The sequence below is a fragment of the Tachyglossus aculeatus genome, chromosome 22 (genome assembly GCF_015852505.1).
Source record: "Tachyglossus aculeatus isolate mTacAcu1 chromosome 22, mTacAcu1.pri, whole genome shotgun sequence".
NCBI lineage: Eukaryota > Metazoa > Chordata > Mammalia > Monotremata > Tachyglossidae > Tachyglossus > Tachyglossus aculeatus.
The window spans coordinates 1,882,682-1,894,789 of NC_052087.1; the positions used below are offsets into that span (position 1 = coordinate 1,882,682).

The 12,108-nt window shown below is 48.5% G+C and overlaps 1 protein-coding gene across 1 annotated transcript in view; it reads right to left on the reverse strand.

The window, feature by feature from the left end:
* Positions 1 to 12,108, reverse strand: part of CEP55 (centrosomal protein 55) — a 44,743-nt gene that overhangs the window by 14,355 nt on the left and 18,280 nt on the right. The window contains exon 4 of the mRNA XM_038764734.1: positions 1,666 to 1,725. Coding sequence (XP_038620662.1) covers positions 1,666 to 1,725 — 60 coding nt within the window. The remainder of the gene's footprint in view (positions 1 to 1,665; positions 1,726 to 12,108) is intronic.

Consider the following 12,108-nt stretch of genomic DNA (forward strand, 5'->3'; position numbering starts at 1 on the left):
GGGTTCAAATCCCGGCTCCGTCGCCTGTCAGCCGTGTGACTTTGGACAAGTCACTTCACTTCTCTGGGCCTCAGTTCCTTCACCTGGAAAATGGGGATTAAGACTGTGAGCCCCACATGGGACAACATGATCTCCTTGTATCCTCCCTGCGCTTAGAACAGTGCTCTGCATATAGTCAGTGCTTAACAAATGCCGTTATTATTAATTATTAATAAGGAGGAGGAAGAACAGGTATTGACTCCCCATTGTACAGATGAGGAAACTGAGGCCCAGAGGAGTTAAATAATAATAATAATGATGGCATTGGTAAGCGCTTACTATGTGCCAAGCACTGTTCTAAGCACTGGGGGGGGATACAAGGTCATCAGGTTGTCCCACATGGAGCTAACAGTCTTCATCCCCATTTTACAGATGGGGCAACTGAGGCCCAGAGAAGTGAAGTGACTTGCCCAAAGTCACACAGCAGACAAGCGGTGGAGCCGGGATTAGAACCCATTACCTCCGACTCCTCAGCCCGGGCTCTTTCCACTGAGCCACGCCGCTTCCTCCACGTCACATAGCAGGCAAGTAGCAGTTACGGCGTTTAGAACAGTGCTTTGCACATAGTAAGCGCTTAATAAATGCCATTAAAAAAAAACCCACCAAAAACCCAGGCCCTCCAACACCCAGGCCTGTGCGACTTCCTCACATGTTGACAGGGAGCAGGGCTTAAAGTTTTCCGTATCTTTCTAGTCGTCCAACTTTGGTAACACTGTGGCGATCACCACCTGCAAACCCAGGGCTTCGGAGTTACAGAACTTTCTTCCAAGCAGACAGCTAGTAATAATAATAATAATAATAATAATGGCATTTATTAAGCGCTTACTATTTGCAAAGCTAAGCTTTGCAAGTACTAAGTACTAAGTACTAGTACTAAGTACTAGTACTAAGTACTAAGCGCTGGGGAGATTTCAAGGAGATCAGGTTGTCCCACGGGGGGCTCCCAGTCTTCATCCCCATTTTCCAGATGAGGTCGCTGAGGCCCAGAGAAGTGAAGCGACTTGCCCCAAGTCACACAGCTGACAGCTGGCAGAGTCGGAATTCGAACCCATGACCCTCAACTCCAAAGCCCGGGCTCTTTCCACTGAGCCACGCTGCTTCTTCTTAATGATAACGGTGGTATTTGTTAAGCACTGTTCTACGCGCTGTGGTGGGGGGGAGACAAGGTAATGAAGGTTATTTATTTTATTTTGTTAGTATGTTTGGTTTTGTTCTCTGTCTCCCCCTTTTAGACTGTGAGCCCACTGTTGGGTAGGGACTGTCTCTATATGTTGCCAATTTGTACTTCCCAAGCGCTTGGTACAGTGCTCTGCACATAGTAAGCGCTCAATAAATACGATTGATGATGATGATGCTTATCCCACGTGGGGCTCCCAGTCTCAATCCCCACTTTTACAGATGAGGCCCCGAGAAGTGAAGTGACTTGCCCCAAGTCATTCGCTCCATCGTATTCATTGAGCGCTTGCTGTGTGCGGAGCACTGTACTAAGCGCTTGGGAAGTACAAGTTGGCAACACGAGCCGCGGAGCCGGGATTCGAACCCACGGCCTACAGCAGGCGCCAGCTTTGCTTCAGAGGGAAGTGGGCCGGCCTTCAGCCCCATTGAAATGGCCGGGGAGACACTTACGTCTTTCAGCTGCAACTCCACGGCTCCGATATTTCCCAGGCGCGAGTCCAAGGCCGTTTCCTGTAAGCGAATCAAAATGGATTAGTGCCGGAGGGATTTGGTTCGCTACGATCCAGGGTCTCTCCCCCGAAACCCACTCACCTCAGCCGCGCAATCAATCAATCAATTGTATTTATTGAGCGCTTACTGTGTGCGTCAGGCCTGGCTGGAGTCCCGCCCGTCCCTCTGCCAGGGATGGGGAGGGAACTCCATCAGGTGTCAGCCCCCGTTGGGTAGGGACCGCCTCTATTCATCGCCAACTTCTACTTCCCAAGCGCTTGGTACAGTGCTCTGCACACCGTAAGCGCTCAATAAATACGATGGAATGAATGGTGACGACCTACATAAGCGGTGCACACCTGCAGTGAATGCTGGGCCTTTAAAGAATACTTATTCGTTCATTCAGTCGGATTCATTGAGCGCTTACTGTGTGCAGAGCACTGTACTAAGCGCTTGGAAAGTACAATTCATTCATTCATTCATCTAATCCTATTTATTGAGCGCTTACCGTGTGCAGAGCACTGTACTAAGCGCTTGGAAAGTACCATTCATTCATTCATTCAATCCTATTTATTGAGCGCTTACTGTGTGCAGAGCACTATACTAAGCGCTTGGAAAGTACAATTCATTCATTCATTCAATCCTATTTATTGAGCGCTTACTGTGTGCAGAGCACTGTACTAAGCACTTGGAAAGTACAATTCATTCATTCATTCAATCCTATTTATTGAGCGCTTACTGTGTGCAGAGCACTGTACTAAGCGCTTGGAAAGTACCATTCATTCATTCAATCCTATTTATTGAGCACTTACTGTGTGCAGAGCACTGTACTAAGTGCTTGGAAAGTACAATTCATTCATTCAATCCTATTTATTGAGCGCTTACTGTGTGCAGAGCGCTGTACTAAGCGCTTGGGAAGTCCAAGTCGGCAACATATAGAGATGGTCCCTACCCAACAGCGGGCTCACAGTCTAGAAGGGGGAGACAGATGACAAAACAACACATATTAACGAAATAAAATACAATTCAAATACAGTTCACAACAAAAAGAGACAATCCCTGCCCCGATGGGCTTACAGTCTAGAAGAGGGGAGACAGACATCAAAATGAGTATATGGGTATTAATAGCATCAATATAAATAGAATTGGATATATATATATATATATATATATATATATATATATATAATAATAATGATGATGGCTAGACTGTGAGCCCACTGTTGGGTAGGGACCATCTCTAGATGTTGCCAATTTGTACTTCCCAAGTGCTTAGTACAGTGCTCTGCACACTGTTAAGCACTCAATAAATACGATTGAATGAATGAATGAAGTGGTGGAGGCAGGATGAGAACTTACAACCTCAAACTCCCAAGCCCAGGCTCTTTCAACTAACCCAGGTCCTCTGACTTCCAGGCACATAATAATAATAATAATAATGGCATTTATTAAGCGCTTACTATGTGCAAAGCACTGTTCTAAGCGCTGGGGAGGATACAAGGTGATCAGGTTGTCCCACGGGGGGCTCAAAGTCTTCATCCCCATTTTCCAGATGAGGGAACTGAGGCCCAGAGAAGTGACGTGACTTGCCCAGAGTCACACAGCTGATAAGTGGCGGAGCCCGGATGAAAACCCACGCCCTCTGACTCCAAAGCCCGGGCTCTTTCCACTGAGCCACGCTGCTTCTCCATACACAGACACACATCAGAACAATTAAAACAGGAATTAATATAAATAAATAGAATTAGAGATTTGTACATATATACACGAGTGCTGTGGGGCAGGAAAGGGGGAATAGAGAAAAGGGAGCAGTTGGGGCGAGGTGAAACTGAGGAAAAGGGGGGCTTAGTTTGGGAAGGCCTCCTGAAGCCTTCTGTTGGGCTTTGAAGGGGGGGAAGTGCGGCCGTTTGGCGGATTTGAGGAGGGAGGGAATTCCAGGCTGGAGTTAGGACGTGGACGGGGGTCGATGGCGGGACAGGCGAGAATGAGGTACGGTGAGGAGATTAGCGGCAGAGGAGCGGAGGGTGCGGGCTGGGCCGCAGAAGGAGAGAAGGGAGGTGAGGAAGGAGGGGGCGAGGGGATGGACAGCTCTGAACCCGAGGGTGAGGAGTTTTTGCTTGATACGGAGGTTGACGGGCAACCACTGGAGATGTCTGAGGGGGATGACATGCCCAGAGCGGCGACTCTGGCATTATCTTGGGAGAAGCAGTGTGGCTCAGTGGAAAGAGCCCGGGCTTTGGAGTCGGAGGTCATGGGTTCAAATCCCGGCTCCGCCCACTGTCAGCTGGGTGACTTTGGGCAAGTCACTTCACTTCTCTGGGCTTTAGTTACCTCATCTGGAAAATGGGGACTAATAATAATAATAATAATGGCATTAATTAAGCACTTACTATGTGCAAAGCACTGTTCTAAGCGCTGGGGGGGGGGATACAAGGCGATCAGGTTGTCCCACAACGGGCTCACAGTCTTCATCCCCATTTTACAGATGAGGTAACTGAGGCACAGAGAAGTTCGGCTGGGAAGCTAGCTCTCTTCCTCCCTTCAAGGCCCTACGGAGAGTTCACCTCCTCCAGGAGGCCTTTCCAGACTGAGCCCCTTCCTTCCTCTCCCCCTCTCCATTCCCATCTTACCTCCTTCCCTTCCCCACAGGACCTGTATATATGTATATATGTTTGTACATGTTTATTACTCTATTTATCTTACTTGTACATATCTATTCTATTTATTTTATTTTGTTAGTATGTTTGGTTTTGTTCTCTGTCTCCCCCTTCTAGACTGTGAGCTCACTGTTGGGTAGGGACTGTCCCTATGTGTTGCCGACTTGTACTTCCCAAGTGCTTAGTACAGTGCTCTGCACACAGTAAGCGCTCAATAAATATGACTGATTGATTGATTCAGTGCTTAGAACAGTGCTCAGCACATAGTAAGCGCTTAATAAATGCCATTATTATTATTATTATTAAGTGACTTGCCCAAAGTCACACAGCGGACAACTGAGTCAGGATTCAAACCCATGACCTCTGACTCCAAAGCCCGTGCTCTTTCCACTAAGCCACGCTGCTTCTCTTCTCTGTGAGCCCCCCGTGGGACACGCTGATCCCCTTGTAACCTCTCCAGCGCTTAGAAGAGTGCTTTGCACATCGTAAGCGCTTGATAAATGCCATTATTATACTCTATTCTATTAATGATGTGCACATAACTATAATTCTATTTATTCTGACGGTTCTGACACCCGTCTACTTGTTTCGTTTTGTCGTCCGTCTCTCCCTTCTAGACTGTGAGCCCTAGACTGGGGCTTTCCAATCCAACGCACCCAGTTGGTTTCTTTTTGGGAAGACGTTCGTCAGTTCAAGAAGCCGATCCCCACTTCCGCTGGGTCTGCTGAAGGTGCAGCCGGGGCAGTGGCCCTGAGGCCTTGATTGTCTCCACCACTGCTCCTTTACCTCTTCACCTTCGAGCGAGCGGGGTTGGGCGGCCCGAGGCCGGGGCCCAGACTTTCCAAACACCCGGGGTTAGAGTCCAGGCCCCAGTTCAGGGGCACAAGGAGCAACTGGCCAGGTGACGATGCCCTGAACGAGCCCCCGAGGGCAACTGGGCGACGGGAGATTGACAACACATCCCCTTTACAGGAAGGTGAAAAGGGAACGCCAACCTCTGACGCGGGACACCGCATCCTCTGCCCTGCTCTGTGCCCGCGCCACTCCGGACCTGCTAGAAATTCCTGTTCCCAAACTTCCCAGCCACTCCGGATCTCCTAAAAAGTCCTGTTCCCAAAATTCCCAAACTCCCAGAGTGCCGGGGAGAGGTGACCTAGGAGCACATTAAACATCTCTCTGGGCTTCTGCTTTGAATCTTGCTCTGCTCAAGGGTCCCTGAGGCTGTCTTTACCCAAGCACGTGGCTCTCGTCCAAAAGACAACCTCATTCCTCCTAGAGAAACGGCAAGGTAACCAAGGACAGGGCACTTCTCCCTCAGGAAGAAGAGAAGAGGACGACTCCCACCTGCCAAATCCCTTGTTTATCGAACTAAAGATTGGCTTGGTCCCCTAGCCAAACTACAATATCGCTCTGCTTTGGGCTGTGCGGCCTCCCCTTAGACTCGAAGTCTTACTGCGATCTCTTTCTGACTCTCACTGCCGAGGTGGCTATTTACAAATAAGATGCACTTCCTTGACGACTTGCTCGTCGCTGGTTAACTGATGAGCGTGTGTGTGTATCTATATATCTGCCTATATCTATATATCTGCATATATCTGGAATTTCTTAATTTTTCTATTCATATTGTCTGTCTCTCCCTCTAGACTGCGAGCTCACTGTGGGCAGGAATGTGTCTGATTCTATACTGTACTCTCCTAAATGCTTAGTACGATGCTTTGCACACAGTAAGCATTCGATAAATAAAACTGAATGAATGAATACCTCGGCCTATTATCCATATAGCCACTTATGTTTCAATTGCATTTAATAAGCACTTACCACGTGCAGAGTATCGTCCTAAGCGATTGGGAGAGTACAATATAGAGTTGGTAATAATAATAATGATGGCATTTATTAAGCACTTACTATGTGCAAAGCCCTGTTCTAAGTGCTGGGGAGGTTACAAGGTGATCAGGTCATCCCACGGGCGGCTCACAGTCTTCACTCCATTTTCCAGATGAGGGAACTGAGGCACAGAGAAGTGAAGCAACTTGCCCAAAGTCACCCAGCTGACAGTTGGCGGAGCCGGGATTTGAACCCCTGACCTCTGACTCCAAAGCCCGGGCTCTTTCCACCGAGCCACGCTGCTTCCCGATGGTAGACACATTCCCTGCCCAAGATGAGCTCACAAGTGGCCAGTATATTTGGGATTTCAGTAAAAAATTTGGCCTAAATTAAATCTGTAGATTGTAAGCACCCTGTGAGCCCTGCTGTATTCATTCATTCATTCAATCGTATTTATTGAGCTTACTGTGTGCAGAGCACTGTAATAATCAATCAATCAATCGTATTTATTGAGCGCTTACTGTGTGCAGAGCACTGTAATAAGCGCTTGGGAAGTCCAAGTTGACAACATACAGAGACGGTCCCTACCCGACAGCGGGCTCACAGTCTAGAAGGGGGAGACAGACAACAAAACAAAACATATTAACAAAACGAAATAGAATAAATGTGTACAAATAAAATAGAGTAATAAATACGTACAAACATATATACACTTTCTCAAGGATTTAGTACGGTGTTCTGCACACAAAAGCGCTCAAGTGCCACTGAGTAAGAGAAAATACTCCTACATACTTCAGGGCCCCAGGAACGAGGCCCCAACACCGAAGACTGTGAGCCCGCTGTTGGGTAGGGACCGTCTCTATATGTTGGCAACTTGGACTTCCCAAGCGCTTAGTACAGTGCTCGGCACACAGTAAGCGCTCAATAAATACGACTGAATGAATGAAGTCAGTTACACGATGCGTTTAGTCTGACATTCAGAAAGGGCCGGCTCCTGGGGCTAAATGGGCCGACCTCATTTAGGGGTTCTCTCCCCCAGTCTGGGTCCCAAGTGCCAGAGCTCCTTCGGAGACGGGGAGGCCCCACCTTGCAGGGAGTGAGGTCAAATAATAATAATTATAATAATGATGGCATTTATGAAGTGCTTACTATGTGCCTGGCACTGTTCTAAGCGCTGGGGAGGTTACAAGGTGATCAGGTTGTCCCACGGGGGGGGCTCGCGGTCTTAATCCCCATTTTAGAGATGAAGGAACTGAGGGCCAGAGAAGTGAAGTGACTTGCCCAAAGTCACCCAGCTGACAATTGGCGGAGCCGGGATTTGAACCCATGACCTCTGTCCACTGAGCCACGCTGCTTCTCGAATTCCCCCCAGGCTCTGCCCCCCGAAGCTCACAACGTCTGAGGGCGGCTTATCGCGGCGGGCCCCGAGCCGTCCCCGGAGCAGAATCCACCTGTGGAGAGGGGCTCCCGTCCGGCCGCGGATTAGCCTCTTTGGCTTATATAGAAGCAGCGGGGCTCAGTGGAAAGAGCCCGGGCTTTGGAGTCAGAGGTCATGGGTTCAAATCCCGGCTCTGCCACTTGTCAGCTGGGTGACTTTGGGCAAGTCGCTTCACTTCTCTGGGCCTCAGTTACCTCATCTGTAAAATGGGAATTAAGACTGTGAGCCCCCCGGGGGACAACCTGATCACCTTGTAACCTCCCCAGCGCTTAGAACAGTGCTTTGCACATAGTAAGCGCTTAATAAATTCCATTATTATTATTATTATTATTTGGGCTCTACCCTCCAATGCTAGGCACGTCACCAACTGGGCACAAAAACCCCCATCGCTAAGCGACCCCTGAAGCCGAGCATCAAAAAAATAAATAAAAACCCCAACCTTTCAAGACCCCCACAACCGCTAAATTATTTGGGGCCTCCGATTCGGGACCGTATTTCGTTCTCAAATTAAATGCACAGAACCCAAACCGCACAATGGCTTGTAGAGAAAGAGAAAGCTAACACTTTACAGATAGAGAAGCGGCGTGGCTCAGTGGAAAGAGCGCAGGCTTGGGAGCCACAGGTCACGGGTTCCAATCCCGGCTCCGCCACTTAGCCGCTGTGTGACTTTGGGCAAGTCACTTAACTTCTCTGTGCCTCAGTTACCTCATCTGGAAAATGGGGATTAAGACTGGGAGCCCCATGTGGGACGACCTGATTACCTTGTATCTCCCCCAGCGCTTAGTACAGTGCTTGGCACATAGTAAGCACTTAAATACCAAAATTATTATTATTATTATATATTTTTTTCTAATAGGACTTATACAAGGGACCATGTGCTACTATTGTTTAAAAAAAAACAGGAAGAGACAAAACAGCCTAAAACATCTCACTAGCGCTCAGTACAGTGCTCTGCACACAGTAAGCGCTCAAATATGATTGACTGAGTCCCACTTGGTGATTTTCCCATTTTTAAAACAATATTGCCATCAACTGGTGATGGCGGAGCAGACGATTTCAGAACAGAATGGAAAGTAAGAAGCGGAGTGGCCTAGTGGAAAGAGCAGCGTGGCTCAAAGGAAAGAGCCCGGGTTTGGGGTCATGGGTTCAAATCCTGGCTCCGCCAACTGTCAGTAGTGTGACTCTGGGCAAGTCACTTCACATCTCTGGGCCCCAGTGACCTCATCTGGAAAACGGGGATGAAGACTGGGAGCCCCCCGTGGGACAACCTGATCGCCTTGTAACCTCCCCAGCGCTTAGAACAGTGCCTGGCGCATAGTAAACGCTTAATAAATGCCATCGTTATTATTATTCTTATTCTTATTATGTGCCTGGAAGTCAGAGGACCTGGGTTCTAATCCCACCCAGCTCCACCCTTTGTCTGCTGTGTGACCTTAGGCAAATCACCTAACTTTTCTATGTCTCAGTTACCTCACCTGAATCTGAGATTGAATCCTCCTCCCTTTAATCGATTGGGCCCCACGTGGAACAGCTACTGTGTCCAACCTGATTATCTTGTATCCACCTCTTAGTACAGTCCTGGGCACATAGTAAGCGCTTAGTAACCTTTTTTTTTTAAAAAAAGGAAGCACTTGGGAGAGGGAACAACCGTGGCTCTTATGAGCATCCCACAGGAGGTCTTCAGCCGCCCAAATCAACAAGCTCGAAGAGATTATTTGCGCTGTAAGTAGCATGATTGATTGAGGTAGAGAAGCAAGGTCTAATAATAATAATGATGGCATTTGTTAAGAACTTACTATGTGCCAAGCACTGCGCTAAGCGCTGGGGGGATACAAGGTGATCAGAATGTCCCATGTGGGGCTCACAGTCTTAATCCCCATTTTCCAGATGAGGTAACTGAGGCCCAGAGAAGTGAAGTGACTTGCCCAAAGTCACACAGCTGACAAGTGGCATTTATTACTCTATTGCACTTATTACTCTATTTTATTTGAACATATTTCTTCTATTTATTTTATTTTGTTAATATGTTTTGTTTTGTTCTCTGCCTCCCCCTTCTAGACCGTGAGCCCGCTGTTGGGTAGGGACCGTCTCTAGATGTTGCCAACTTGGACTTCCCAAGCGCTTAGTGCAGTGCTCTGCACACAGCAAGCGCTCAATAAATAGGATTGAATGAATGAAGTGGCAGAGCCGGAGTTAGAACCCACGACCTCTGACTCCCAAGCCTGGGCTCTTCCCACTGAGCCACGCTGCTTTTCTGATGGAAATGAGCACAGGGGACCTGGGTTCTAATCTCAGCTCTGCCACTTCCCTCTTCTGTAAATTTCCTCTTCTGTAAATTGAGGATTAAATACCTACTGTCCTCCCACAAAGACCGTGAGCCCCACGTGGGGCTGGGACCGTGTCTGATCTGACAGTTGTACCTATCCTACCCTGATGCTTCGCAAAGTGCATAGTATAAAGTGATTAGATGCCACAGTTGTTGTTATCGTTACAAAATGTTCCCCTGCAGTCCTCTCTGCCGCAGAAGCGTAACCACAATTTCATCCATTCACTCAGTCGTATTTATTGAGCCCTTGCTGTGTGCACAGCACTGTCCTAAGCACTTGGGAAGTACAAGTCGGCAACATATGGAGACTGTCCCTAAGCGACAACGGGCTCACAGTCTAAGGGGGAGACGGGCAACAAAACAGGTGGACAGGTGTCGAGCCGTCAGAACAAAGAGAATTAAAGCTAGATGCACATCATTAACAAAATACATAGAATAGTAAATATGGACAAGTAAAATAGAGTCATAAATCTGTACAAACATATATACAGGTGCTGTGGGGAGGGGAAGGAGGAGAGGAAAAAGGGGGCTCAGCCTGGGGAGGCCTCCTGGAGGAGGTGAGCTCTCAGTAGGGCTTTGAAGGGAGGAAGAGAGCGAGCTTGGCGGATGTGCGGAGGGAGGACATTCTGGGCCCGGGGGACGATGTGGGCTGGGGGTCGACGGCGGGACGGGCGAGAACGAGGGCCAGTGAGGAGGTGAGCGGCGACAGAGGAGCGGACGGCGCGGGCTGGGCTGGAGAAGGAGAGAAGGGAGGTGAGGTAGGAGGGGGCGAGGGGATGGACAGCCTCGAAGCCGAGAGTGAGGAGTTTTTGCTTGATGCGTAGGTTGACAGGCCGCCACTGGAGATTTTTGAGGAGGGGAGTAACACGCCCAGAGCGTTTCTGCACAGAGATGATCCGGGCAGCAGCGTGAAGTATAGACTGAAGTTTCCTCTTAGTCGAAACTCAGACCTAAACGCAATTTGGATTGTGAGTATTCTTCCCAGAAGCCGTAAAACTGTGGCTTCCCATTCCACCCGGGAAAGGCTCAATAAATACCACTGACTGAAGAGTTCTCCCTCACTAGATGGAGTGATAAAGCCCCTTCCCCTTGGCTCCACTGCCAGGCAGAGACGTCTGGGAGAAGCGCGATCCAATCACCCAAGCTAAGCTCCAGGACTGACAGGAGCTGGGGATAGAACCCAGATCGACCGCCATGGGCAGGGAATATAAAAGTTTATTCTTGGATTGTACCCTCCCAGATGCGTCGTACGGTGCTCTGCATACAGTAAGCGCTCAATAAATACGATTGAATGAATGAGTCTCCCAACTCCCAGCCCCAGGTTCTTTCCACCAGGCCGCACTGCCACATCCGTTCTGAAATCTGTTCAAAGGAAAGATCTGAATAAGGCATTCAACACAGGGGAATTTCGGTGGTGAAGATTTTGGTTCATACCATCACTGTAAATTGAGACCTTAATAAAACTTCTAGACTGTGAGCCCACTGTTGGGTAGGGACCGTCTCTATATGTTGCCAACTTGTACTTCCCAAGCGCTTAGTACAGTGCTCTGCACACAGTAAGCGCTCAATAAATATGACTGAATGAATGAATGAATGAAAACCCGCCAATTCCTCCCACCAGATGCAGTCATCCAAGCTAGGAGACGCTGGAGAAGACGGCCGAAGTCGCCTGAAGAAAACCTGTGCTTCAGTGCCTTTCTGGATGCCCATTTTTATGGCTAGGGATCGTCCGAACACTTCTACATTAAAATGATAATTGTGGTAATAATAACAATAATAATAATAATAATAATAATGGCATTTATTAAGCGCTTACTATGTGCAAAGCACTGTTCTAAGCGCTGGGGAGGTTACAAGGTGATCAGGTTGTCCCACGGGGGGCTCACAGTCTTCATCCCCATTTTCCAGATGAGGTCACTGAGGCCCGGAGAAGTGAAGTGACTCGCCCAGAGTCACACAGCTGACAGTTGGCAGAGCAGGGATTTGAACCCATGACTCTGACTCCAAAGCCCGGGCTCTTTCCACCGAGCCACGCTGGTATATGGTAAACACTTCCTTTGAGCTGTACTAAGCACAAGGGTAGATACCAAGGTCAGACAGACCCGTCCCACATGAGGCTGGCAGTCTAAGTAGGAGGGAGAACAGGTATGGAATCCCCA